This window comes from Prosopis cineraria, unplaced genomic scaffold, assembly GCF_029017545.1.
Source record: "Prosopis cineraria cultivar Desert tree isolate PC_DT_omini unplaced genomic scaffold, ASM2901754v1 PC2, whole genome shotgun sequence".
Classification (NCBI taxonomy): domain Eukaryota; kingdom Viridiplantae; phylum Streptophyta; class Magnoliopsida; order Fabales; family Fabaceae; genus Prosopis; species Prosopis cineraria.
Window position 1 is genome coordinate 11,459,741 of NW_026555333.1, and position 27,730 is coordinate 11,487,470.

Below are 27,730 nucleotides of genomic sequence, written 5' to 3' on the forward strand. Positions count from 1 at the left end.
TGCAATTGCTGCAACCACTTGTAATTAAATTTGAACTGTCGTTCTAATGGTTGGTGGATGGATCAGAATGCAAGTAATACAGCTAATTAACCAATAAATGTTAGGGATATTATTCTCCATCTAGTTAACTAAACACTGCGAAGGCCTCAAGTGGTTTCCTCCGTCAACATAACTCACATTTCGTCAAAGAATATTATTCTCATCACTGTGAAAATATTAATTTACCAAGGGGTTTTCTGTCCTCACACTCTTCTTCTTTAAGTCTCCCATATCCCATCCCCTCTAATTTCTGTTGGATTGACACTGTAGAACTGTAGTTCTACAGTGCCATATGATGCATGTTTTTTAAATTTAAGTTGTTTCAAGAATTTAATTTTTAATAATATCAATTAAAATTAAAATTATATTTTATGTTTTAGTTTTTTAAAATTTAAATTGTACTTAAGATATTTTTTCAGAAGCTGATGCTAAAAGTATTTTTTAGTGTTTTAAGATGTAAGTAATGTGCTTTTTTTAAAAATACCTTTAATAAATAAATTACTTTATATTTATTTTAAAATAAAATACTCTATTAAATAAGAATAAATATAAAAATATAATATTAATTTAAAGATAATTAACTATTTTAACGGGGTGAGATTTTATTAAAAATGTCTTATATTTTTTAAAATAAAATATTAGTCATATTTTTATATATTCTAAAATAAATTGTGTGAAAATAAAATAAATTATTATTTATATTTGTGTATTCTAATAACTAAACAAATTCTTATATTATAATAGGAATAAAAAATATAGTTAATATCAGTTGCTAAAATAATTAAAATATATAGTTATTTTTACTTGTCCTCTTTTAAAAAAAATTAATAAAATTTAACCTCTTTTTTTTTTGGCCGGAAATTTAACTTTCACTCTTCTTCTCTCTATTTCTTTTAAACAACATGGATTAATGTTCCTGTGCATTGCACAAGTCTAAAACCTAGTTTTGGTAAAAAAAGAAAGAAGAAAAAAATCTTTTCCATCACTCTGCTCTGCAACCAACACATACTCATTTACTAATTACTGCCTTAGACGCAAATCCAACTAGAGCCTGAAGACGAACTGAGTTTATCTAGTTATTTGCTTTTACGAAATTAGAATGTTAAAACAAAAAAAGGGAAGTAAAATAGGCTTTCGCACTCAATCCAGAATTCAATTAATAAGAGCCATCCTTAGAGAAATAACCAATTTTAAAACAAAAGACTTTAGACCTAAGCTCGTATGAGTTAGGTCCCTCATTTGAGCATTTCTTTTTCACTTGGTAAGATTTTATATTATTATAACATGTGATTGCTAGTTTTTTAAAAAAATGTTTTTCCTCTTGAAACTTATACATAAGTAACTTCAATTTTCATTGTTACCTCTGTTTCCGTCTTTTTTAGGTAGAATTTTTAACCATTTATTATTTTTAGAAAATACATTTATGAGTGGTTAAAGTTTGTACTTATTCTTTTTAAAAAAATTACAGTGCATTTATTGAATTGACCGAGATAGAGTCTAGAGTCTTTACCAGCAAGAAGAGAAAGAGAGAAGAAGAAGAAGAAGAAGAAGAAGAAGAGACGACGACAGAGTCAAAGTGGGGCACCCAATCATGAATTTTTACAGGGCGATTTAGGTAAATTCACACCCTCATGCAAGGAATAAAAACGCGCGTAGCTGCGTTCACCGAGTAACCCTCCTCCCTCGCCACACCGCCCACCCTTGTTTCCTTCTCCCCTCATTTCTCTCTCTGCAAAGACACAAACACATAGACACACCCGGTTCGCTAACTTACCATAAAAGTGCCCTCTTACTCTCACCTTCACTTGCAATGGGATCAGGAGCTGATTACGATCACCAAATCTACTCTCCGCCCAAGCTTTCCATGTTTATCTCCCGGCCGATCGAGCCGCCGGAGGCAGCGCCTCTTCCTCCGCCACCCACCACCGTGTCAATTCCCTTCCAGTGGGAGGAAGCTCCGGGGAAGCCTAGGCCCTGCCACACCCAATCGGAGCCCGATAGATGTGGGAGAAGAGCCCTGGAGCTGCCTCCCAGGCTGGTATTTCCGGAGGCCAAGGTCCCCAACGTCCTCTCGCCGACCACCGTGTTGGATGGGCCGTACGTGGGCCGCGCCATGTCCTTCACAACGTCGTATAGGAGCCCCCGTATGGTGGGGAAGGACCATTGGAATGGCAATTTTGGGTCTAGCAGGTGGACCGGTTCCCGGAAGAACACGAGGCAGCAGTTCGGGGGCAGTATTGACTTTTCAAATGGTTCTACCTTTTGGGACGACCGTGGCTTTGAGGCAAGTACTACTGCGAAAGCTAAGATCGCAAAGGTTGGAAGAAGAGGAAGCTTGTTCAGTCTCTCTCACTCTCAGTCAAGATCACATTTGTGGGTATGTGTCCTTTCCAGTATGATCTTTGTTTAATATGAACAAAATTAAGTATATATGCAAAACTGAAATTAATCTTGTTTAATCGGCTTTTGTTTCAGTATATCATTGATTCGGCTACTATATATATATATATATGTATATATCTTTAAATAAAAATTCCCATGGGGCCTTTTATGCGAGTTTTCTTTGGTTCTTGGTGTTTTCACTTAGGAGTTGTCTAGGTATGAGATTGAAGTTAATTAATTAGGCAATTAATTTTTCTGAAGGATGAAAATTGAGAATGCACTTATTAATTAATTAGTCGATGATATTTAGCACACTTTCAGACTTTGAAGCTGAAGTAATGAAGTGGCGTTCATATTCTTTATCAAACATTTTAAGGACATGGTGTTTACTTTTGTCTGCCAATTATTGTCTCCTTTTTGTTCTGTCTAATCGAGCATATATATACCTGGCAATTAGAATTAGTAGCATCGAGATGGAATATGCGTAATTAAACAAAATGCTCGAAACAATTAAAAGGGAAAGATCTTGTTTTGACTATTGGTTTTCCTTTAGCTTTCTGCGGATGGCCAAAAAGGAGCCAGGAGATTAAAGATGATGATCAAAAGTTTTCTGTTCTTAGCTCATTTTCTGGGGAAAGTTTCTAACAGTTGACAAAGACTTCAATAAATTTTCTTCCTCTTACTGTGAAATATTTAAGTGCAGAAAAGCTGGACCTTGTGTTGAGCCAGTAGGATGATTTCTGCTTTTAGATGCGTATTATGACTAAGGAGTGGTTAGTAATCTGTCTAATCTAGTAATTTTATGGATACAGGCAAGCATTTATGAGAGCTTGAAGCAAGCGGTCCCATGGAAACGCAAGCAAGAAAAGCAGAGAAAATGGGATCTCGCAAGAAACTGATGTCATTTGACTTCCTTACCCTTCAGTTCTCTCATAAAACCACCCTTTATTTGTACAGGATGAGAAATATGCAAGAATGACGAGTTCGTCTCATCTTAATGCAATTCTACGCATACATAAAGACGCTTTCACCGCAAAAGTGAACCGCGTTATCTTAGATTAGATTTATATCACTAATGTAATACTAATAATAGCGTATATTGTTTCTTATTATATGATAAGCTAGTGATCAATGATACGGTTGTTTTAATTTATTTATGGGGTTATTCACTAAAGCGGAAGAGAGAGAATAGAAAATGCACATGGATGTGAAAGATATGTCACGAGTAGGGCCAAAAGATCTTATGAGCAGATTATAATAATGGAGTTAGTGGTGATAATGCAGTGGTCGTTGCCTCGCCTGAAAAGGATACGAATTACGTGTAGACGAAGAAAATGTCATATTCATATTCATTGACCCCAATAAACAAACAGATCCTCAAGCATTATTCAACGCACTCATTTCAAAGGATATTTTTAGTTTTAACCATTTGATGTGCGTGTAAAAGTCACGGCTCTGCTCGTATGCTACTTAGCACTGGTTGACTCTGAACACGAGTCTATTGAGAAAGGAAAATGAACACCTTTTTTTAATATGCTTACCTGGTGTTTGATATAAAAAGTGTTAGTTACATTACAAAATAAAAATAAAAAATTATTAACATATTACTCCTCCTTTATTTCATTGCCAAGTAATATTATCACTTCCAGTCTAGATTAATTTGAGCTCTACTATATAAAATCATTATTATTAATAACGGTACTGTTGGTATCTTGAAAATGCCTTTAATATTCTTATTTAATGCATTTGAATATTTCATGACTCAAATTCAAAACACTAGCTAATTCAATTCTCTTAAGCGATTGCATTCAGCGCCTCTCATTACATTAAATATATTATTGCATGACATTGAAACGAAAAATTATGCTATTTTACTATTTATAATTATTAATTAAACCCTGCAATTTTTACGCAAGCGCAATGAGTTAATTTTGAAGTTATGGTGTTTATAATCAGAGCTCAGATACGTTTAAATTGTCTCATCTAAATGAGAGAGATTGACCTGGGTTAACAAGAAAAAAATAATGCTACACAAAGAATGATAGCGTAAAAGGCCTAATTGGAATAGTTTCATGTCGCCCATGCCGGTTTGTCATCACCTTTGAGAATTGGGAGCCGGAGAACTACATTTCGGAACTTAATTTAAAAAATGTAATTTTAAGAGGGCATGAAAGAAAAAAAATCCACTAAAATTTTGAGCCGTAAATTTGTAGAGGCACAATCTTCACTAATTTTAATTTTGTTCAAACAACACGTGTGGATATTATTATTATTAATCTAAGGACCAAAGTCAGGCCCCAAAAGAAAAATAAACAAAAAAAATCTAAGGACCAAAGGTATATTAACTAATCTTCCGTGCGCGCGACTTAATACATTCAGAATATAAGTGACATAATGTGATGAACGCGTATTCTCTTATTGTTAGCTTTGAAATTGAATTGATATTCAGTCCACTGCCCCCTTCTCTCCTCCAAACAAATCTACTTTATCCATCGCCAATGGCTTCTTGACTCGTTCATACTATCACTGTTCACTATAGTGTTGTCTACGTTCATCTCTTTCTCGTTCCCCGCCGAACGAGTCAAAGTCTTTCTCGTTGAATATTGCCATCACATCCTCGTCATCTTACTACTTTACTCTATTTGTTTAGGCCAATTCAAAGTTGAAGTGTGCCTTGGTTTACATTCCCTTCTACGTAATATTACCATTTTCAAGAGGCTCAATCATACGTTCATCATCTCCTTATCAACTGCCAACACGAGAATATGCTCTTAAACTCCCTCAAATTAACTAACGAAAGCAAAAGCACTCGTTTTTGTCAAAGATTGGTGGGTTAGAAGGTGCATCCACACAACAAACAACCAAGCAATTCTACTTGAGCAAAGCAAAGCCTCGGCCGCGTAGAGAGAAAAACACTTATAAAAAAACATCGAATAGAATTTATGCTACATATTTCCACCAAAGTAGCAAAGTTTGCTGCCGATAAAAGTGTTTCTTGTTGTTTCTGTAACATTCTAACGTAGTTATCGATACTTTCTCATGATTACTTGCTTGACCAGGGGACTTGCATACGTGTGTTGACTGTGAAAAACACCATTCAGGTGCAGGGTATCAACAATTCTTCCAAGGTAAGAAACAAAGTTTGAACTTTGCACAGTAACATCATTGAGCTAATTAAATGCAGTCAAAAACATGGATAGAATACATCTGTGTCAAACGGAAACGCCTTGTACAATACGGCAGAAAGCTTCATTCCCAGATATTCTTTCCTACCTAAACTGATCTAAATTCTTAACACGGTTGGTATCCAAAAAAGAAAAATAAAAGGAAAGAAGTCCAAGCATATAGTAGTTCACTGTTCTATACACCTAAGGTTATCTAACTCCACTATCTTGCACACAGAATCTGCCTCTAGTTTCAATGGTTAAAAAAGTAGTCAGGCTTGGGATTGAAACGCCAATGATCTTCTCCTTTTGTAATTAGCTTTGAAACATGCTTGCCTAAGCTTCTTAGTTTTGTCGCTAAGTTCCATATCTGGAAGCTTCTCCATAAGCTTCTTATGCTTCTCCAACATAGCCACCTCATCGGCCAATCCCAGTTCCTGCATCATTACAACAAAAAACCTGTGGAGTTAGTTCTAAGCATTTGACTATCAGATAACACAATTCTACAAGCCTAATCAGAATAATTAGTTAAATACTGATATAAACCTTGACATTGTCGATGAGAGCCTTCAAGCTCTTGATTTTTCTATGAGGCCACCTGGTAATATTCAGCTCTCTGCATCTTCTCTTGAGGAGGGTCAGTCCCACGTTCAGTTCTTTCGCTGCTTTTGTTATGGGAACATCAAAATACTTCCTTATATCATCTAATTCCAAACAGGCTGATCTCTTGTTTCTGTGAGAGCTAATCCTGTTCCTGGTCTCATCTTCTTCTTTAATCGAAGGGGCCGACCCATTTCCCATTACCATGGAGCTCGAAGATTGGCCCATGGGAACCGGAAAACTCTCGCACAAGGAGGTATTGGGTAGAACAAAGGTAATAGGCTTTTCGTCGATCGCAAAGTCATCATGAACAACAGAGAAATTGTAATCAAACCCAGAAAAGTTGGAGTCGAAATTTTCGAGTTCCGGGAAAATTGGGTTGCTTTCATATGGCAGTGGGACCATAAAATCCATGTCAGCTAGACCCATTACTGGTGACATCTCCAATATTCTGCAACACATTTTAAGAACCCCGAATAAGAAAAAAAAGACAAAGAAACTAAAACATGTCGTTCTCAGTCACGCCCCGAACATGTCAAAATAATGTTGAAGGAATCAACAAAATCCGTGGGTCATTCAGAAGTCACAAATCATCACCGAAGCATAACAAGATATTCAATGTCAAAAAGTTGAAAAAACAAGCTAGAACAGAGGGTTTCATAATCACCAAGGAAGTTCCACATGAGAAGGAAACCGAATTCGTCTACACTTACGTTTCTTGATGCCAGGTAGGGTTATGGCAGTTGAAGCCATGTGGGTAATCGAGGTTTGGTAAATCGAATTCACAGCAGTAGCAGTCCATATCTGTGGGAGAGGAAAGAAAACGTGACGTTACTAGGACATGGAAATTTCTGAGAGGAAAAAAGGGGGGTTTTAAAGTGAAGAGCACTGAGACGAGGTTGGAGTTCGTGGAGGTGTAAATGAAGAAGAAGGGTTTAAAGATTTTCAGAGAATTTTACCTTTTTATGTGAGAAATGCAAATGAATGAATGAATGAATGAATGAATTAGCGAGCCATTTAATTGCAATTAAACGCAGGGGGCTGCACTTAACAATGTCAGTGACTGGGTTACACACACTCATGTTTACACTACACATTCGCATGTTGCATCAGCAATATGTTTATGTTCATGCTCATCCATTACAGAAAATTTTGGAATTTTTTGTTTTTATTAATAGTAATTTAATTTACTGATTTGTATGATGAAAAACACTATTACAGTTTCTTTTCTGTTCCTTTGCTTTCTTTGCCGACAACATCATTACAAATTACAATGGCTAGTTCTAAATAAAGTTGCACTAATTCTCTCATACTTGAAGATACGGGTGCATATTTATAATGGAATATACACTTAATCGTTTTAATTACGAGATGTGCTTTACATTGTCACCACGACACGATCTGAATTGCACAATTTATTTGAGGATAAATAATCCCATTCACACCCAAATGTCTGGATTTTTTTTTAAATTAGAAATAAAAAACGACGAGAATTGATAGTCCTCCCTCCCTTTCAAATTTTAAGATAAATTTGAGATAAAATTGTATATACTATTAAAGCATAATAATAATACTTTACAAATTTATTCTTTCAAAACAAAAATATAAATTTTTAAAAACATCTATACACACTTAATCATTAAATTATAATCTCATTTCAATTCTCTCTCTACTTATTAAAAAAAATGATTGATAACACTTCACTTTTCTTAAATTATCTTATACTATTTTGTAATAATAAAATTTTTCTAAAATTATTTTATAAATTAGAACGGACGAAATATTTAATGGAAGTGTGCAGAAAAAATCCAAGTCTAATGGAAAACGTAAGTATACTTCCACAGCATTCTAGAAGCATGGTATCTTCCACAGTAATCATTAAATTATAACCTCTATTTTCGCATGTTTGTTTTGTATCGCATAAACACGACGATGTTACCTATTTTTCTCCTCACCACAAGCGGTTACTTTTTTTTTCCAAAAAAAAAAAAAGAACGAAGAAAGAAAGAAAAGGAAACAGAGAGAGAACGAAGAACGAGAAGATAAGTGGAAATGAAGAAGTGACTGGAAAAGGGGTTGATGGTTTAATGAGAAGTAAATGATCGGTTTTAGGGGGGATGGTTATGAGATAATGTCTTCAGAATCGTAATTATTAATTAACGGTTCCCAACAACATCATCATCATCATCATCACTGTTAGCCGTCACAACTGATCAACGTATTCTGGCCTCCCACCTTTCATTCCTTTCATTTACTTCTCATTATTATTTATTAACTTACTCCTTCCTTTACCCAATAAATATATCGAGAAATGATTTTTTTTTTCCAAAAATTGTTTTTTATTGTATTTCTGATAATAAATATAGAATACCATGTGTTGCTTGTAGTTTTATGTATAAATCAATTTTTAAAACCAACATCAATTCTTTTTTATAAGGTAACTTTTATATCAGGTGCAGAGGATTTATCCCATTTTGCTACTTGTGCCAGGTAGGTGAGTGTCAACACCAAATATATATATTTTTTAGTTTTTAGTTTTATTCAGAAGTAGTATTATCAATTTTTTATTACAATATTATCATTTTCCCCTCCAATCCTCCATTAAATATTAATAAAAAAAACATACTATTAAAATATATATATTTTTAACGAGGGCAAAATTAAAAACATATTAAATTTTTTGACGACATTAATAAAGTTTTTTTTTATTCCAGTGTTCTTATCAGAAAGAAATTGACTCACTGGTGTCTCTCTTTTTTTTCAAAAAATTGACAAACTCTGCGCGAAATTAAGATGATTTTACCAGTACCACACATAATTAAGATTAAAATATTGAAATTGAGATTTTTTTTTTCATTTATGTGATTTCTTGTACTCGACGTTGCATGTGATAGCATAGGATGGACTTTTTTTTGGGGGACAAATATATATATATATATATATATATTATTAATATGAGAGTCAGATGGAACAGTTTTCTCTCTACTTGGCAGCTGGTCCATTATAGTGGTGGACAGTCAGATAAAATTTAATAATTTTTTTGGACTGAAAAATTTAATAATTTAAATCCAAGAGTTAGGAAAAATATATTATTAATAGGGGTTTGTTTGCTGATGATTTCACGTTACAAGGAAAAAATTGTATTTTAATTTTACGCAAGCGAATTGACGCCGAGTCTCGAGGCAGCTTGCTTCCTTTCTTTCTTTCTTTTGCCCTTTCGTGGGCCAGAAAATAATTGAGAATGACGTGTTTGGGCCAACAAGGAGTGTGTTCGGATCAGCTAATGTTCTTATGGGCTTTCTTCCACAGGAACTTCCCACCATTTTATTTTTGTCCACTGAATTACTGATGCTAAGTTCAGGGGTTGCGTGTACGGAGCTGCAGCTTCACTAATTTGTTAGTTGTTGGGGAAAAAAAAAAACTTTTTCTAGGATATGCCATTTGAAAATTATTCAGGCCGTTTAAATTATTCATTTTTATTCGTGTTAATAAACTTTTGGACATGCACAGAATTTGCATAAAGAACTTTATGATTTAAAAAATAAATAAATTAGGACATGTATATTTTTTTAATATAAATAAAAAAATAAAATTTTGAATAAAAAAGACTAAGTTTAAATTGATCTGGTCGGTTTTTGATTTGATATTGCTTTACCCATATACACATATATTTTTAAATTTTTATTATGCACACATGTCCTCTCACTGATCTGTTTAAGTAACAGGAGATTTAAATGTGGACATATTTCTCAATTCTCATAGTTAGTGTGGAGGGAGAGAGATTGTGATTTTTTTTATTTAAAAAAAAAAAAGAAGGGAAGGAAGAGCAGAAAGTGGGAGGCAGAGGGGAGAAGAATGATGAAAGGGAATGGGGACCAGCAGGGTGCCGCAAGTCACGCCACTAATTATCCACTTCCCTCAAAATATGAACCAGCATTCATAATATAAAGTTTTAAAGATATAGGGTCTGTTTCGCAGATTTTAAAGATAATTTTTATTTTTTAAAAGAAAAAACAAAAAAATCTTTTTGATAGTGTATTTTTTGAAAAGCATTTTAGAAAATTAAAAATATTATTTTAAAGAACAGAAAAAAACATTTTTAAAGTTTTTTGTGATTATTGCTCTAAAAAATAAAAAAATATTTTTTTTATTTTCAAAATATGTTCTATAAAATATTAATTTGCAGGATAATATAACAAAAATAGTTTTAAATATACTCATATTTTTTGTGAGGAAGCAAGCATTCCATGATTATTGGTTAATTTGAGGCCAAGCTGGCATTTAAGAAGAATTATTCTTTGGAAGGAGGCGATTGCAGCAATTAAATAGCCTTTTGGGAGTCAGCCAGTGACCTTTATTATTTGTAAAAAGAGCAAATAATGGTGGGTGGTGGGTCTCCAGGAGAGGAGTGACGGTGCATTGCTTGGAAGACAATCCTTTAAAGGAATCATATCAAAAGGTTAGGACCTGTGCTCTTCTTCCCGCCAAAATTTGTCCCATGGATCAACTTCCTCTTTTTCTTTCCCTTCATAGGACAAGGCAGACGGTATTTGTTTGGACATTATTTACGGGGCATTTTATGATTCTTGTGTTTATTTTTATCGTCTTCTCCTTATTAAATCTGGAAGTTTATTAAATGTCGGACTATTTAATGGAAATAAAATTGAATTTTTTTAATTTTTATATGCAGTTAATATAATTTTTTTAAATTTTTGGTGGAATATGTTATTAAGTGACTTGTAAATATGATTACAAGGAACATATATATATATATATATATATAAAGAAAATGAATGTGTATCAAAAGGTTAAAATAATGACAACTAAATTTAATTTTTTAAAAAAAGTGAATTGTAAATATTAGTTTAAACAATTCCAATTTACAAACAAGAATTTTAGCAGCAAACAAATATTTAAAGCTCATTTATAAAAAATTTGTCAACTTTTTTTTAAACCTAATTTCAACAAGTAGCCATGTTAGGTTTTTGGTTAATCATATTATACCACTGCAATGCGGGACTCCGAAACTTTGGATGCACCTTTTTCATTGGCTAATACTCTGAATGCATTTTTCTGGTTAAAAAAAAGAAAAAAAAGAAAAGACTTTACATCATTAAATGCATTTCAATGCACTCTTGTTTTTTGTTTTTTTAAATACAAGTGGTAATGGGAGGATAGAAGCCATAATTTGGCACCAACAAGGATCGGCGTGCGACCATTATATTGGTGACCAGTGACCCTCCACAAGCCACACGATTCATAAATATTTGTGTGTTTTCTTATAAATCACATATTAATTACTCCCACTGTCTCCCATTTATATAGGCAAATTGAGAATTAAAGACTCTATAAAAAAATTAATAATAATTATAAATTTTGAATTATTAAAATTCTAATACCAAACCATCATTCTTATTTGCAAATAAAAAAATGTTAATAGTCATTTAAAAAATTAATTAAATATATTTTGAATTATTTGCAATGTCAATTATGAACTTATAATAGTCGATTATGAATTTTAATTTTTTTATTGTTAATATACAGATAAACTACTTAAAAAAGTAATTAAATATTTATAATGTTAGTAAAAAATTTATGAGAGTCAATTGCAAATCGCAAGTCAATCACTTATAACTTGTTTGCTATCAATATATAGATGAACTATTTAAAAAATCTACTAAATACATTTGAAATTATTTATATTATCATTTAGAAATTTACGAGAGTTGACTATATATCGTAAGTTAATCACTTATAATTTTTTTGTTATCATTTAAAAAAACTGATAAAAGATACTTAAAAATATTTGTAATGTTGATTGAGAATTTACAAAAATATACTGTGAATCTCAAACTAATCAACATATGATAATTTGTTATAAAAAAAAAAGATCATGATCTGCTATTCGTATTTTAATAATTTAAAGTTTATAATTATCATTAATGTTCTTGTGTGGTTCTTAATTATTATTTTTTATTTTATATAAGAAATTTTTTTGAGATGATTCTATATCCAAAATATAAAAAAATTAATAAAAATAATACTTCATTAAATATTTTTTTTTAAATATTACTCTCCCCTGATAACATTCTCGGTATTTCTCTATCTAAGATTATTAGTTGATAATTATTTTTAAAATTTTAAAATTTTAATTTTTTAAAATTAAATTTTACTCCCTCCATTTAAAAATATAAAATATTTTTTAATGAATTAAATATTTAAAAATGTAAGGTATTTTTAATCTTTTAAAATATAATAATTATTTTTTTTAAAATATTTTTATTAATAATAATTTTATATTTATTATAGAGTGTTTGATAAAAATAAATATAAAAATTTAAAAATAATTATTTTATTAAATAATAAAATTTAATTAAAAATATTTTATATTTTAAAAGGTGAAGTATTTATCACGTAGTAGCGGAGGGTTGAAAGAAATGATGGTTAGTTAAGGAAAGAGAGGGAGTGCAGACGCCTTTTTCTGGTGGCTTCCTCCACCCTCATAACGCGTCCGATCCACGCTCCTTTCCCTCCGTGTCCTCCTTCAAACCAAGCTCCTCTCTCTCTTGTTAGTTGTTACTGCATGACATGGCCTTATGGGGAAAGTGTGTGAGAGAGAGAGAGAGAGAGAGAGAGAGAGAGCGTGAAAAATTGGGCGGCAAATGTGAGATGAAGTTCTAAATAAAATTTCACGCATGTTGGGTTTATTTCTTCCCCAATTGTTTAGGAATTTAGGATTATTCAAATCTCCACAGATAACAAGAAGATGCTTGAAAGCCTATGAAAACAGTTTTTACCAAGTGAAACTGCCTAAAATTATTTGTTTCAATGCATTTTTAAATCCATGCGTGAATCATTGCAAAGAAAAGAAATTCAGAACAACATTCTCCGGATTCTCTGCCTCTTGCACATCGACGTGCCTTCCTCTCCTTCACGTCCCTGTCTTTCCCTCCTCATTCCTCTCCTTCCTTCGTCCCACCATCTCCCACACTTACTTTTGAAAATCCATATTTTTCATTCTTGTCGTTTTCCTGATTCTAGTCAAAATTCCAATACCAACCTTTTTCAGCGAGTTGTAAAGAACAAACGCCCCACAAGGTCTTTTCTTTGACATTTCTCCCCTACTGATTCCATTTCGGTGCTCCCTTTTCAAATGGGAGTTAGGTTTTAGTTAGCACAGCCCCAGCTGAGTTCAACAAGCAGAACAGTAAGACGAACAAGAAGAAGAAGAAGAAGAAGAAGAAACTCAGGAGTACAGTTTTAGTTTCTGCATTTTGCTTGAAGTTCAAACAAACTTGGTCATTGGAATTCATAGGTATGCTATTGGAAGAGCTAACATGTCGAGCATGGAAGATTTTCCATCTTTTTACTTAGCTCAATTCTACTGCCGTCGTTTGGCTTCATCTGGTTCTTTGGAAACAGAATAGTCAAACTATCTTGCACAAGTATAATCGTTGAAAAGTATTACAAGTTTTGATATTTTTGAGGATTAAATCTTGTTTGCTTTTGAGGGTTAACATGCAATTTAATAGAAATGTGAGTGTTGCTGAAGTAACCGAAAAAATGGATATTTTTTTGGTTTTGTGTGCAGCTGAATTTCTTAATGCAGTATGTATATTTCCAGATACAGATAACACTTTGGACAAATGTTCTCTTTGGAATATAAACTTTTGGCATATTGTAGTCGTTAGAGATAGGGTTGTTTCCTTCTTCATCATTCATACAAACTAACAGTTGTAATCACTGTATACGGGCTTTCAATTAGATGAGTTTGACGGATTCGTTGTTTTGGTTGAGATCATTCTCTTTTTTCCATGGATTTTCTATTTTATAGATGCCAAAGTTTTCTATTTCTCCTCCTCCAACCTCCTAACCTTAATTTGAACCAAAAAAGTCCTGTCTCCTGTGCAAGCAAGTGTTCATTACTTGTTAATAGTGTGACATTTTACATCTTAGATAATGTTGGTGTCGACCTTCTTTGTCATTTTTTTTAATGCAGAGGCGGGGTCTTCTTCCATCTTTGTATATTCATGGGGAAGATCACAACTTCAACACAGCCTATAGCTCGAGAACCTTCCAATTATGACGAGGTTTTCATGCAGCAGAGCTTGCTCTTTGATGATTGTCTCAAGGTATTTGTCATTAGTGCACATAATTCATCTCTTACTGCATATCTAATTATGCTGTTCTGACATAAAGCATTTTTTTTAATTAAATGGGTTCTAGTATAGAGGGTTTTTGCTAATTCTTCTGTTTTAATCTGTTTCGCAGGATTTGAAGAATCTGAGAACGCAGTTATACTCTGCAGCCGAGTATTTTGAACTCTCATACACCAATGATGACCAAAAACAGATGTGAGTCACCCTGATATCTCTGTTGGGTTTGGGTATTTATATTGGTATGATTATACACTTTGTCTCCTTCTTGACTGTTTGTTTTATTTCTCTTTCTATCTTTATTTCTTTTGCAGTGTGGTAGAGACATTGAAGGATTATGCCATCAAAGCTCTTGTAAATACAGTGGACCATATTGGTTCTGTGACCTATAAGGTGAATGACTTGTTAGATGAGAAAATTGTCGAAGTCTCCGAAGCTGAGCTGCGTGTATCTTGTATTCAACAGGTACAATGACTTTCCCCCCTCCATTCAGCTGCAGAAAGAAAATGAAAGTAAATGCTGTAGAGAAAAGTCGATATACCCTGGAAATTCATTATGAGAGATAATCAGAATGAATCAGAAGGTATTATAATTTATTGAGGTAGGAAAACAATCTTTGTGGTGTTGAGAATGAGAACTGAGAAGTTACACGACCTCATCTTTTGGAGATATTAGTGGCTGTAAAGGATTCATATCTATCTGCTTCCTGACTTTAGACCCAGAGAGAGAGAGAGAGAGAGAGAGAGAGACTAAAACTAAAGATACTAAGATTTACTATTTTTCTCCATTTATGGACAGTTGTTATTGTTGTTGTTGTTGTTATTTGATGAATTTTATTTACCCACAACCCATGCAGTAGACAGGTTGAACCATATTTCCTATAGTTTATATCAGAAAGAGAGTCTTGGTACTTGTGGGGTTGTTAAAAATGTATTCATGCTTAAAATTCAAGTCAAACCATAATCTTAATCCGCTGCCATGGCTTTGAAGATTGACCCATTCTTTGACGTAGAGAATAAGAACATGCCAAGATTTTATGGATCATGAGGGACGAACCCAACAATCACTGGTGATCAATACTCCCAAATATCACAAGCGATACATCCTGCCAGGCAAGTCTGTATGATATTCTTGATTCTGCTAAACCCCTCTTGAAATTCTTTAGGAGGCTTTCTTTTTCATCATATCTTGTTCCTGTCAATTGTTAGAAATGATGCCTATGCTCATAATTTCCTACGATATGTTATTCATAAAATTCATATTTTCAGTGGGAGAGACCATCCACGGTGCCAACAGAACAAAATCAAAATACATAGGATGCAGTCTTGATGATGAAGATGACTGGCATCACTTCAGGAATGGTATCTCTTTCTGACCTCTTCAGAGTTATCAACCAACAAATTCAAGGAACTACCTTTAACATTAACTATACATCTTTTCACCTGATTTGTGTCCTGAAGCTGTTCGAGCTACAATCAGAGAGACCCCACCTTCTACAGTGAGGTAATTTCATATATCTGCCAATGAAGGTTTACTGAACTTGCACAATGATGATCATTATGTATAATGTCTCATTTTATTGCAGCAAAGGACGATCCCCATCACCTTTACAACCTCAAAAATCAGGAGCTTTTTCGTTCACTTCTACCACACCCAAAAAAGATTTAGGTTGTCTGCATGTTTTGTATCCTTCGTCTTATAGTTCCTTGTCATTTTTCACATAGAGCTTCAAACATTCTCTTACTGATATTGAAATCTACAATCTGTGCATGAACTCTAGAGAAGAGGGCAACCTCACCATACCGATTTCCACTTTTACGAACTGGATCTCTGTCAAGTCGGCCTACGACACCAAAGTCTAGCAGACCCACGACTCCAAATTCAAGTAGACCAACCACACCAAATCCTCCTATAAGACCAAGGGTAAGTGAAGCATAATTTGTTTACCTCAGTTCATTTCAGTAAGGTGACACAAAGTATAGCAAGGTCCCATTTGATTACTAGAATAAATGGATTAAAAAAAAAAGATAAAAGTGAATTAAAAACATTCTTCCCTCATAATAAGTATGATAAAACTCATTAATATATACTATAAATATGGGAATCATCACATCTCCAAAAATCTCATAAATCATAATTCTCAACTCTATAAACTAGATTATTTCTCTTTCTTGTTCATGTGCTCACCTATCCTTTTTGATAATTTTATATTTATCTTTATTTTTTTAATTCATTCTATTCCATTCTTTTATGATAAGCAAACATGACCTAAATGAATATTTGGGGATCAAGTCTTTATATTTGAAATGGGTCTGTATTCTATAATGTTTTTTTTTTTAACTGCTAATTTATGTTTCTAGCAGTACCCTTCTGAGCCTCGCAAATCATATTCAATGAGATTAACTGCTGAGAAGGAGAACGGGAAGGATGTGGAACAAGTTCCCAGTAAAAGTAAAAGACTCCTCAAGGCCTTGCTGAGCAGGCGTAAGTCAAAGAAGGATGACATGTTATACACATACTTGGACGAGTACTGATTGGGCACGTGATCAAGAGACCAAAGAACATGAGAAGAGAAACAACAGAGTTTTGCTTGCCATTTTTTCAAAACCCTTTTGGGTTGATAGTTTCTCGTGTTCTTCACACGAGCATTTATACCATAAATTTTCTGTGTTTCATTTTTTATCGGTTTCGTTTCGTTTGTAATGTTAAGCTTTGAGAGGAATTCTTCAGGATCTAATGAGATTCCTAGAATCATTTCGTGTGGCGTTTCAAGTGTACTACCACCTTTGTGTTACAATGGATTCCATTCTCACAAATTGTAAATTTGGCTTCTTCCTCTCTTTGGCTCGGTTGCTATTTGCCAAGTAAGAATATGGAATTTATTATCTATCCACATGGGCATTTGAATTCAATATGTAATATTCTGTATATAATGAATCATTTATTAAAGAAGAAATTTGCACGCTCAATTTTTGGAGAGTCACTTTCTTTTTTTCTATTTCATCTGAGTTATGCATTTCAAGAAAAATGAAAAAAAGAGTGCAGATAAAAATACAAAAACCATATCTAGAATCCGATCAATGCAATGGTTCGCCAATCTCTAAAAATTCAATATAACAATAGACTTCACAAGTACAGATGAAACTATAAGAAAATCTTACAGAAGACAGATATGAAACAGTTGGAATTACAATATATAAGAGCCAACAAGTGCTAAGTACATGTCACAACTCCATTCCTTGACCAAACTCTTCAACTGTTTGGGTGGCAAGGGTAAGCACATCCACAAAAGCACTGAATGATGCCCGAAGAAATCTGGCTTCTGTTGCCTCAAAGTGCCTGAAATAGAAAAATTGGAGGTGTGAGACAAGAAATGAAATAAATTCACGGAAACCCTTGAAGATAAGTTTATAGTGATTAAAAGTTGAAACTGCAGTCATAACATCGATACAAATTCCAACGCACATGAACCAAAAATGACGTTTTTCTTCTCATCCACACATTATTTCGGTCATGAAAATGGGAGGTCAGAATTGATTACATGAAATGGCATTCAAATCAATAATAAGTATAGTTTAACTAAATCTTATCCAATCATTTAATAGCATCTTTTGCACAAATTTGAAAGGAAAAAAAAAATGCACTCCATGAGTAACCAAACACTCATTTGCCATTTGGAAGATCATCCAACAATTACTATGGCAGAGAGAATACTCACACTGAAAGCTTTCCGTTAGAAACTGTCATAAGTCGCTTTACCTTGTCCGGTTGCAACTACAACAGACATGAAACAGAATCAAAATCTAGTTGAAATTGGAGTGCTATTGAGAAAGCAGCACAAAGTTCATATCTTCAAATAATCACCTCCTTATCAACAGCTAAGGCAGCATATACTATAGAAGCATTTTCTTCAGACCCAAAATCCACTTCAAGGTCACTGGCATACGCAGTAGTTATTTCAGTACACAAGTGACAGGTTAAAGATAAGTAAGAGCACCATTTTTCTTTTTTGAACAGACTTGTTAGTACCAATTTAAGCACCTAGGGCAAACCAAAAAGTTTGCAAAGCTAAGCTTTTCCTATACAAATGTCTTCTTCTAAGAGCACAGAATCTTTCCAAATTTACTGCGCCATTCATTACTAGTTTTTTTTTTTTTTTTACAAAAAAATTTAACTGAATCCTACATTCAGGAGTATCACCCGCAACCCTGGGATATAGAATTATGGAACAAAAACTTAAAATTTTAGACAAGCCCCAACACTTGAGCAAATTGAAAACTATTCTTGGCATTTGATACCGTAATAAGGCACAGGAAAATTCCAAGTTCTCATGTATACTTTAACAGCAGCGATTCATCATTTTTGCTTTACCAAAGCCGCCAGTGTGATTGTAATTTGCAATATCGGATGTAAATAGCATTGCTTGTCACAAGAAGCTAATCGACTGTAAATGGCATCACCAAACTTTATAACTTGAATTGCACCTATGAGTAAATTTTTCTTTTCTTTGAAATGCAAAGCAACTTTGAACTAAAGAGAGATCAGAATCATAAGAGAAACTAAGGTTGAAAAATTCAGTCATCGGGGTACTTGAATGAATTACAAAGATATTTCCTATAGAAACAATTACAAATATGTTTATCACAAAGCAAATAAAGATAAGCCGAAACAACTTATTTCCTATAGAAACATAGCTTCGCAATCATGACCCGTAAATATCTAATTCAAGCGGTTAGGTAAGTAAAAGCATTATATTTGAACACAAAGTCACAAACATCATATTAAAAACGAAGCTGAATCAACAATATATCGGTAAACAGACATAGCACAGAGAGAGAGAAGAAGTAACCCGCTGAATTCCCATTGGGATTGAGCATTTGGTACGTCAGCCATTGCTGACCGAGAAGCTAACCCTGTAAAATTTTGAAGCTAACCGAGAAGCAGGGTTTCTCCGTGGAAGATCAATTCAGCCCGGAATAAGAACTTTGGATCGGGCTTTTCTATGGGACTTGATGTTGATGGATCACGCCAGTTGGTATAATCACACTGAGCAATCTGCCCACCTGTTCGGTTATCATACGGGTGTTAAAGTGACACAATGGCCTGAGTAGCCCAATCTCTTGGGCTTGGGTTGATCCAGCCCAAGATGGGCCGGGTTGGTGTTTGGGGCCCAACAGAACATAATTGTTCCCTAGACGAGAGGTACCTCGAAACGTGCTTGAGTTTTGGGCCAACAAAATGGGTTCTATTAATGTAGGGTATATTATATATTTATAATTTATAAATTAACATAACCGTTAGATGATATGATGTCTGGATTATGTGTACAACCTTAATAGTTAATACAAATAATCAATCCCGAAGGAACACGAGGGACCCAAACGACATGGCCGGGGGTCGTTCCTCTTTCGTCGCACATTGAAACCCTGATGGAACATTAGCATATTCCAGAGGAATGTTTGGGTTGGCTTTATCAGCTTTGAGCCTTGGAGCCTTTACCCGCGGGAATATTACTACGCATAACATAGATTCCTTTGTGTCCCTGGGCTATTCAGCTTCTTCAAAAGCGAATATCACCACAATGAGTCAATGATGTTCCTGAATCCAGATGATGCGCCAGGTACGTCCTCTCACTTTATGTTTCCAATCTTCTTGTCTGAATTATCTCAGGACGTATCGTGTTTCAAGGACTTATTTGAATTGTGTAATCAATGCGCATTCTAATTCCAGAGAGCCTGCTTATTACGTACGCCACAGTAGGGTGGTCTTTATTCTTGCTTCAATTTGCTGTACTTTATGCTCTAATATGCTTCTAGAGTGCATGAGGATCATATGTTTGGCTTTGGTATTTCATCCACCCCAGTTTGAGTTTATCTAGATATATATATATATATATATATTTGGGCTTTCGGCTAGGTTCAATTATTCAAGCAACTTTGATGTTAACCATTGAATTTGAAGCATTCTGTTGCACACAAGATTTGCTTAGATTTGGATAGATTGCTTCCTGTCCAAATCTGTCACCACTAAATGATCCTACTTATTAAAATGGCTTTTTCTTCTGACCTTTTGCAATCAAGGATGACAAAAGATTTATCATTTGATTTTGAGTATGATCCGTGTCTCTGGATTTTTGAGGTTTCAGCTTCTGACCTCAGTGATGATCTAATATTTATTTTGTATGGTTTCTTGCAAAATTAACGTGTGCACGTGATGTGTGCTTTCTCTTCATAGTCACAGATAGCTTGCGAAGAACAGTCCATATTACGGCGATTGCATCTTTGACTATTAATAATTGTTTGATCTGTGTGTGTGTTTAATGGAAAACGATAGATATATAGAGATGAACAATAATTTATTCCCAAGATCCATGGATAGCAACCATGAAAATGATGATTATTCACATTTGCAATGTTTTTCAGCTTGGGATTCCCATTTGGCCATCAGAAGTCTGAACTTGTTTTATTTGCTCTCTGTTTTCAAGTCACAAAACATGAACATCTTTGTATTTTGCTTGTGGAACATAAAATGCACTGTTATATAGTCTTTCGAGACACTCAGACATGTTTTGTTGTATTATGCAAGTATTGTACGAAGAGAAAGTAGGTCATCCAGTCTTGTTTTTCACCTCATCTGCATACAGAGCCGAAGGAACTAGCCATGTAACAAATGAAAGAATATGTTAGTGTCATCCTGGAAGGATTCCCTCTAACCCTGGCCATTGAAACTTCAGAAAACCTTCCTTTTTTCCCCTCTAATAAAACTTGGAAAACGACATCGCTGCATTACACGAGCCTTCTTTTTGCTGGTTACATGTATATTAATCTGCGATGTCTTATGGGGATGACTGATGTTGGATTAATTACCTGCAGTTGAAAGAAACTTTAGACGCGGAACATGATTATTTCAAACCATTGATATATACAGAGGAATAAGCGTAATTACCCGTCAGAATAAAAAGGAACGGGTTATTGACCCTCAACATAGGAGGGGGGGCTTGCAACTCGAACTGGCTTTACGACACTTTTTAGAAGTTTTTTTCCATACTCAAATACCAAAAGGAGCAGACCAACGAGAAATATAAGAAAGAGATGCAGTTTTTCTAAGACGAAGCACTTTAAGGAGACGCTTCCACCCTGAATATTTGGACTAAAAACTAACGTCCTTCTCTCTGTCCACCCTGCAAAGAACATTCCATATTTCATCAAATCAGAAAACCTATTCGATCATTCCATATTAGTGTTCCTTTTTCTCCATATTCAGCTAGATTATAATGAAGTTAGGAATGGTGTTAACCTGAACTTTCTTTGATATCAAACTAAATATGTCAGCTTATCACAAACATAACTATCGAATATTAAAACAAGAACCACCGAGTTACAGGAAACAAAGTCATGCTGGATGTAAACCAATGCTGACATGCAACGTGAAAGAATTTTTTTTTTTTTTTTGGAGTACTTACAAGCAGTTTTCTTAGGCAAATTAGTCCAGCCTTCTGGTCTCATCTTTACTTCTGATGCCTTGATCAAGTCAAGAAGTGCCTGATTGACCTGAAGTTTGCAATGCGTAAGTTAATTTCCTTTGCCATGCTTGATTCTTATTTTATAAATAAGGGGTAAATATTGGGCCACAAAATTTGAATCTTCTCTAAACAGACACAATGCACTCTGTAATCCGAATAATAAACCCTTGGTTTTTTCCGTACTAGTAGATCCTTCCATCCACCTTCTATTATATATTTAATGAAGACCTTACATGTACTTACGCATAAGGATAAGTGGCATGCTATAACTGCTCGGTGATTTTCCCCCCTTATCATTCCTATCATTTTTTGTTAGTGGGCATCTTATTATTATTTTATTGCCTTACTTGTAAAACATGAATAATGTTTGACATGTAGGAATGTGAGGGAAAAAGGCCAAAAAAGTATTGACTCATCGAGTAATCTTAGCATGTTGCTTATACGAATATGAATAGCTTTGCTTGCAAGTACATTATACTAGAAGAAGCTGTTGTTCAGATATCAAAATGCAGTCAAAATAAACGAGTGCACATGCTTTTGGGGGCAAAAAAAAAAAAAAACAAAGGAAAAGGTGTCGATGCATTTTTCCCGAGAAATAAATTTTGATATGCAAGGTGCAAACTGCCAATTTTCAGTGTTCATGCAACAACTTGGGTCCAGTTGATTTTTGGCCCATTTTGTAAAAAAATATCATACCTCTTCGGTTCTCTCATGACTTACTAAATGACCTCCAAACAGGTCTACCATTCTAGCCATTGGGTACAGCCTCTCTGCTAATCTTCTTGCATAGTATATCTGAGCAATTACATCAAACCTAGATGTGTTGGAAAGGAGCAATCAATCTCTCAAGTTATAACTATAAAGATAATTGAACACGTCTCTATATCTTTCATGTGCGAAATATGGATGCAAGCAGGATATGCAATGAATGGTAGTGTCAGTCCCCCCCCCCCCAAAAAAAAAACCAAAAAAATTGTAAATTACACTAAACTTTTTATATTTGACCAAGTTAACTCATCGTTCCAGCTCCTTTTACAAAATTTTTATACGTTCGACACAGAAGAATATTTTGGGCAAATTCACATTCGGCGCTGTGTGTCCAATAATATCCTCGCCATTTTACCCAGGGACCTTATCATCTGTTCAAAATTGTGCCCTCTTTCATACATTAATGATTCCTTTGCAATTTCTTGTTTATTTAATATGGTGAAAATAACAGAACTGAAGGCCAAGAACATCATATAAATTTCATTAGAACAGACCCTGCACCTGCCATGTATGACTGAAACAAGAAAACCCGCAGATTTTATCGATTCAATCTCAGATCGAGTCATTTGATGTCTCCAGCAGGCATTGACCTGGCCCTCAAAACCATAATTTGATTGCATCCCAGTAGCTGATATACCTTTCACGTATTGCTGAAAGAGATCCCGCTAAATGGAATCAGAAATATTTTAAAGGAATCACTGAGTGCTCGAGTCCATCATAATAATCCAGTACTTAGTATTATGGAAGCAAACAAACAATCAATTATGAATGATATTTTTCTATATAATGGAAACCTGTAACTCCTGGAATATGAATTAAAGATGCGTGGTTCTGCACTAACTAGAAACTGAGTAGACACTGCAACTTACTGCACTAACTGTTTGCATTCATTTATAAACAATTTAAGAAAATAAAAAGTTCAAAAACTCAGCATGGAAGGCGTAAACAAAGCAGAACCACTGAACTAATAACATTTACAAGCAAAACATATTAATATTGAGAAAGACCGAAGACATTTGAGACGCCTTACCTGATATAAGATCGTTCTCCTCTTTTCTGTTCCAACATATTCCTCAAGGTATTCCTGTATGCCATATATAGTTTCTCTCGTAAATTCGTAATAATAACTGAATAAATAGCCTACTTTAACATATTACAAGGTGGGAAGAAAGAGGCTATTTTTAGCTGAATGTGAATATTCAATGACAGAGCCAGAGGCCATTTACATGACTTGCCTATAGCCTAAATGGTTCTTGAAGTGATTCATCATTCAATTGACTGACTTACCCTCCACACGTTAAATAACAGGGATTAACATATTTTGAAGCTAATATAGTACAGTCATGTATTGGGGGAGAAATGACACCAAAGAGTGTAACTAAATATATAACTCACCATTTTTTACACTCATACTCTTACTTTTCATCTGTCTCATATTATAAACAATCAGTCTTATGACTGCAAAAAATTCAGATTGTTTTAAGACAGAAACGGGAGATGCAACTTGTTTTACCTGTGAGTAGTGGGTATCCAAGTCAACAGCAGCTCTAAGTTCAGGAGTCTTTGCTTTTAAGAAACGGTAAGCAATGGAGAATGTTTGTCGATTAAACTGCAAAAAATAAAGACCGAACTACTGAGAAATAAGTTTGACAGCTAATTTATATGCGTTTATGTTGTTGACCGTAAGCTTTTCAAATCACGGCAAAGGTTCAATTCGTAAAAAGAATCGGACAGATCAAAATAAGATTGGAATAGAATCGGCAAATAATAACCATATCTACAGTCTACACAAGGTGTTCCCCCATGAAAATGGGACTTCCTCTTATTCGTAATCCTACCTTGAGTCAAGGAATTGCCGTTTTTTGCCCTCATATAAATATTGCCATGTATGGTGTTAATTTGTTTCTATCTCTTCACCAGGTTGACTTAAAAATCTAGAGCTAGCATGTATTTAGCATACACAAAAAGGAGGAGAAATCGGATACAAGCTGGATCGTGTAGAAATGTGCTAAGTAAATTCGAAATTATTAAAATGGAAACCCTCAGCCGGGATTCTCCAGCAGGAATCACCAAAGTGTACTGCGAGATTGACCAAAACTAATGATAATATCCCCGGAGGCAAAAGAAATGAAAGGAATTTTGTAATGCGAATTCAAGCATACTGTTCTCTCGAGTAAAAATATGGAAATTAACAACGTGAATTCAATGAACACTATCAATAATATTCCCAGATGGTCAACTGGATAAGTGCGATTCTATTACAGAAACATGGTCTTCAATGTGTTAGTAATAAGAAAGCAATCATGTATCTATTTTACCCGAGTGTCAAAAAAGATACAATACCTTTGGAAAGCATTCAAAACCTCCCCCCGTTACATTGAGCAATGCTAACGAGAGAACTCTATCAGGCACCATCGCTGCTAGCTTGCATGCTATCATAGCTCCTATTTCAATAGAAAATGTTTTTAAAAAATCTTAAAACCAATCCCTCTCTTGCTCAGTTTAAAAGATAGCTTAATCACGATTATCTTGACTATATGTAGTCCATATAATTCAGAGTAGTGCAGTCACCTACTCAAGAAATTTCATATGACAATAGAGGAAACAGTCTTGTTCGTACCCATTGAATGCCCAAAAACATGGGCTTTCCTCCATCCCAAATGATCCAATAAAGCAACTGCATCCTTTGCCATGATCTTTGTTCTGCAACCAGCAATCACCAGTTATAGGTTAGATTTCGTGTCTTTCTGCTGCCATAATTCCATGATATGCAAAGTAATGCGACAATCTAGCTGTGCTGCTCGTCACAATAACTTCGCTCTAACACATTTTTTGAGACCACTTCTCTTGTTTTTAAACTTATGCAGGATGTCGGAAGCACGAAAGAAATGAAAGAGCATTTAATATGCAGATGTAAATTCAATAGTACACTTCAAAATAAATCGTAAGTGAGACTGAAATCGGTCAAGCAACCAAGGGCCATGCACCACTGAGAACCGATGCAATGCAGAATTCACGGATTGTACGAGTACTCAGGATTTCCCAATGGAAACTATCAGGCTAATAATGAGGACCAAATTATGCGGACAATGCAGCATTTACGGACTAAGACCAAAATTCGGGAAAAGCAAGAAGTTTTTTCAAATTCAAGGTGCGACACAGATTCGACCAAATAAGAGGATTTGCCAAACCAAACAAGGAAAAAGTTAAAACTCACGTATAGGCGGACTTTTTGGTAGGTACGGAGCTCCGACCCATACCACGGTTATCAAATGCGCAAACCTCGATACGACCACCACTCTCATTGTCATCTCCGCACCGCTGATCAGCTGAATTCCAATCGGAGTCGCCGGAGTCATCCTCGTTGGGCAAGACGGTACCCGTCAGCCCCTTGATTTGAGGGCCCCACGAGTCATGTGTCCCGGCCAATCCTGAAGATCAATCTCCATAAATTCAAAGCAGAAAAAAAAACACAAATCGAAACAGAAAAAAAAGAGAAGCGACTGATGAACAACCTATGATGAGGAGAACTTTAGTAGGTCCATGGCCGTAAGTTCTATAAAATATCTTAATCTCATTGTTTAGGCGGTCGTCGGCGGTCGCTTGATTCGTTCCGACGTCGCAATACGGCATCGTTGGCGGCCGCGAGAGAGTGAACGTTAGCAAGATATAGCGAGAGCCGAGAACTGAGAATGGAATTGAGATTGAATAATTTAGAGAGAGAGAGAGAGAGGAGGCGTTTGTTTAATCAATTAATAGAGCGAGAAGGAGTGGGGAGGTTGGGCGGGAAACACGTGGCGGAGTGTGAGTGGTGGAGAGGAGGTGGCGTCCGAAGGGGACGCCGTCAAATGGGAACGAAGGAAGAATCACGTCATTGTGGAGGAGGCCTCCACATGGAATATAAGATGTTGGTAATTAATTTCTTAAAAAATATTTGTTAAAATTTTGTTTTTTAAAAAATTTAAGTATTGTTTATTTTTTATTAAATATATTATATAAATATCTTGATAATAATAATTAAAATTTAATACATTATTTTTAAAAAAATAAATGAGGTAGAATTTAATTAAAAAAATTATTCAATGTTTTATACTTTAAACTAAATAAGGTTTTTAAAAAATGTTGTATATTATGATGTTAAAAGAATATGAGATTAGATTAGATTTTTATTTCAGGAAATAAGGAGTCAACTACGACATAGATCGAGACCAAAATCTGAACAAAATATTTGTTAAAATTTTGTTTTTTAAAAAATTTAAGTATTTTTTATTTTTTATTAAATATATTATATAAATATCTTGATAATAATAATTAAAATTTAATAAATTATTTTTAAAAAAGTAAATGAGGTAGAATTTAATTAAAAAAAAATTATTCAATGTTTTATACTTTAAACTAAATAAGGTTTTTAAAAAATGTTGTATATTATGAAGTTAAAAGAATATGAGATTAGATTAGATTTTTATTTCAGGAAATAAGGAGTCAACTACGACATAGATCGAGACCAAAATCTGAACATTCGCGATATTACTTGATGATAGAAATATAATTAGTACTTTCACGGTTTCACCTAAAATCTAGAAGCTGTTAGAATAAAAGGTCGAAAGAACGGCGTCGTTTTAAGAGCCCTGTGTTTAGTTTTTTATTTTAGATAGAGATTTACTCTCAGATGAACTACTCAATTTCAAATCCTTGATGGATTTTTGATGTCATATCTCTTGCCATGCTGCATGCAATCAAAATGATATCTCTTATCTCTTCGTCGGTGCAGGTCCTGCAGGACCAGCGGTGGACCACCCGCAATATTGTGTAGGCACGTTGTGCACCGCGAAATTAAAAAAAGGAAAAAGAAAATAAAAGGAAAAAAAAAAAGATGATTTTTTCCCGCACAATGGACAAGATAAATAATAATAATTTGATAGAATTTTTTAACTGAAAGCAAAAGCTGAGTTGGAAAGCGGCACGTGGCACTGATTTCTCTGATGTACCCTTTTTTTCATTTTGGTTTTTGTAAGCACTCTCATAATTTTTCTGCAGGCTAAAAAAATAATCATAGTTGCAGTGCGAAACGAATAAATACATGACATAAACATTCTTTA

General features: G+C 34.3%; 5 protein-coding genes and 1 long non-coding RNA gene across 9 annotated transcripts; 3 read left to right on the plus strand and 3 right to left on the minus strand.

Moving 5' to 3' along the window:
* Positions 1-1,702: 1,702 nt before the first annotated feature.
* Positions 1,703-3,574, plus strand: LOC129303653 (uncharacterized protein At4g00950-like). The gene is made up of 2 exons (XM_054943107.1): positions 1,703-2,416; positions 3,234-3,574. Exons 1-2 carry the CDS (start codon positions 1,850-1,852, stop codon positions 3,318-3,320), a joined length of 654 nt encoding a protein of 217 aa, XP_054799082.1. The 5' UTR covers positions 1,703-1,849; the 3' UTR covers positions 3,321-3,574.
* Positions 3,575-5,534: 1,960 nt separating this feature from the next.
* LOC129301849 (protein RKD4) lies at positions 5,535-6,607 on the minus strand. The gene is made up of 2 exons (XM_054940461.1): positions 6,132-6,607; positions 5,535-6,022 (listed from the first exon to the last, which is right to left on the minus strand). The coding sequence occupies exons 1-2, from the start codon at positions 6,597-6,599 to the stop codon at positions 5,858-5,860; spliced, it is 633 nt and encodes a 210-aa protein (XP_054796436.1). The 5' UTR covers positions 6,600-6,607; the 3' UTR covers positions 5,535-5,857.
* A 6,481-nt stretch (positions 6,608-13,088) lies between these two features.
* Positions 13,089-17,180, plus strand: LOC129301740 (protein ABIL2). Its single transcript, XM_054940334.1, has 10 exons — positions 13,089-13,500; positions 14,185-14,317; positions 14,457-14,539; positions 14,656-14,806; positions 15,354-15,453; positions 15,610-15,702; positions 15,802-15,844; positions 15,927-16,009; positions 16,122-16,264; positions 16,705-17,180. The coding sequence occupies exons 2-10, from the start codon at positions 14,216-14,218 to the stop codon at positions 16,873-16,875; spliced, it is 969 nt and encodes a 322-aa protein (XP_054796309.1). The 5' UTR covers positions 13,089-13,500; positions 14,185-14,215; the 3' UTR covers positions 16,876-17,180.
* A 247-nt stretch (positions 17,181-17,427) lies between these two features.
* On the minus strand, positions 17,428-19,349 carry LOC129301741 (uncharacterized). Of its 2 annotated transcripts, none has more exons than XM_054940336.1 (4): positions 19,191-19,349; positions 18,206-18,278; positions 18,060-18,115; positions 17,428-17,680 (listed from the first exon to the last, which is right to left on the minus strand). In XM_054940336.1, exons 1-4 carry the CDS (start codon positions 19,232-19,234, stop codon positions 17,566-17,568), a joined length of 288 nt encoding a protein of 95 aa, XP_054796311.1. In that variant the 5' UTR covers positions 19,235-19,349; the 3' UTR covers positions 17,428-17,565. The 2 variants fall into 2 exon arrangements, with proteins under 2 accessions (XP_054796311.1, XP_054796310.1); XM_054940335.1 differs by having other exon boundaries at positions 19,164-19,289.
* An 84-nt stretch (positions 19,350-19,433) lies between these two features.
* Positions 19,434-21,131, plus strand: LOC129301742 (uncharacterized). Its single transcript, XR_008591085.1, has 2 exons — positions 19,434-19,961; positions 20,764-21,131. It is a non-coding gene; the product is annotated as an uncharacterized LOC129301742 (long non-coding RNA).
* LOC129301739 (uncharacterized) lies at positions 20,888-26,364 on the minus strand. Of its 3 annotated transcripts, none has more exons than XM_054940331.1 (11): positions 26,147-26,364; positions 25,849-26,062; positions 25,252-25,334; positions 24,975-25,075; positions 24,145-24,240; positions 23,662-23,715; positions 23,133-23,296; positions 22,560-22,677; positions 21,804-21,891; positions 21,287-21,521; positions 20,888-21,207 (listed from the first exon to the last, which is right to left on the minus strand). In XM_054940331.1, exons 1-10 carry the CDS (start codon positions 26,262-26,264, stop codon positions 21,310-21,312), a joined length of 1,248 nt encoding a protein of 415 aa, XP_054796306.1. In that variant the 5' UTR covers positions 26,265-26,364; the 3' UTR covers positions 20,888-21,207; positions 21,287-21,309. The 3 variants fall into 3 exon arrangements, with proteins under 3 accessions (XP_054796306.1, XP_054796307.1, XP_054796308.1); XM_054940332.1 differs by having other exon boundaries at positions 22,560-22,658; positions 23,126-23,296; XM_054940333.1 differs by having other exon boundaries at positions 23,133-23,281; positions 26,147-26,363.
* Between the last annotated feature and the right edge of the window lie 1,366 nt (positions 26,365-27,730).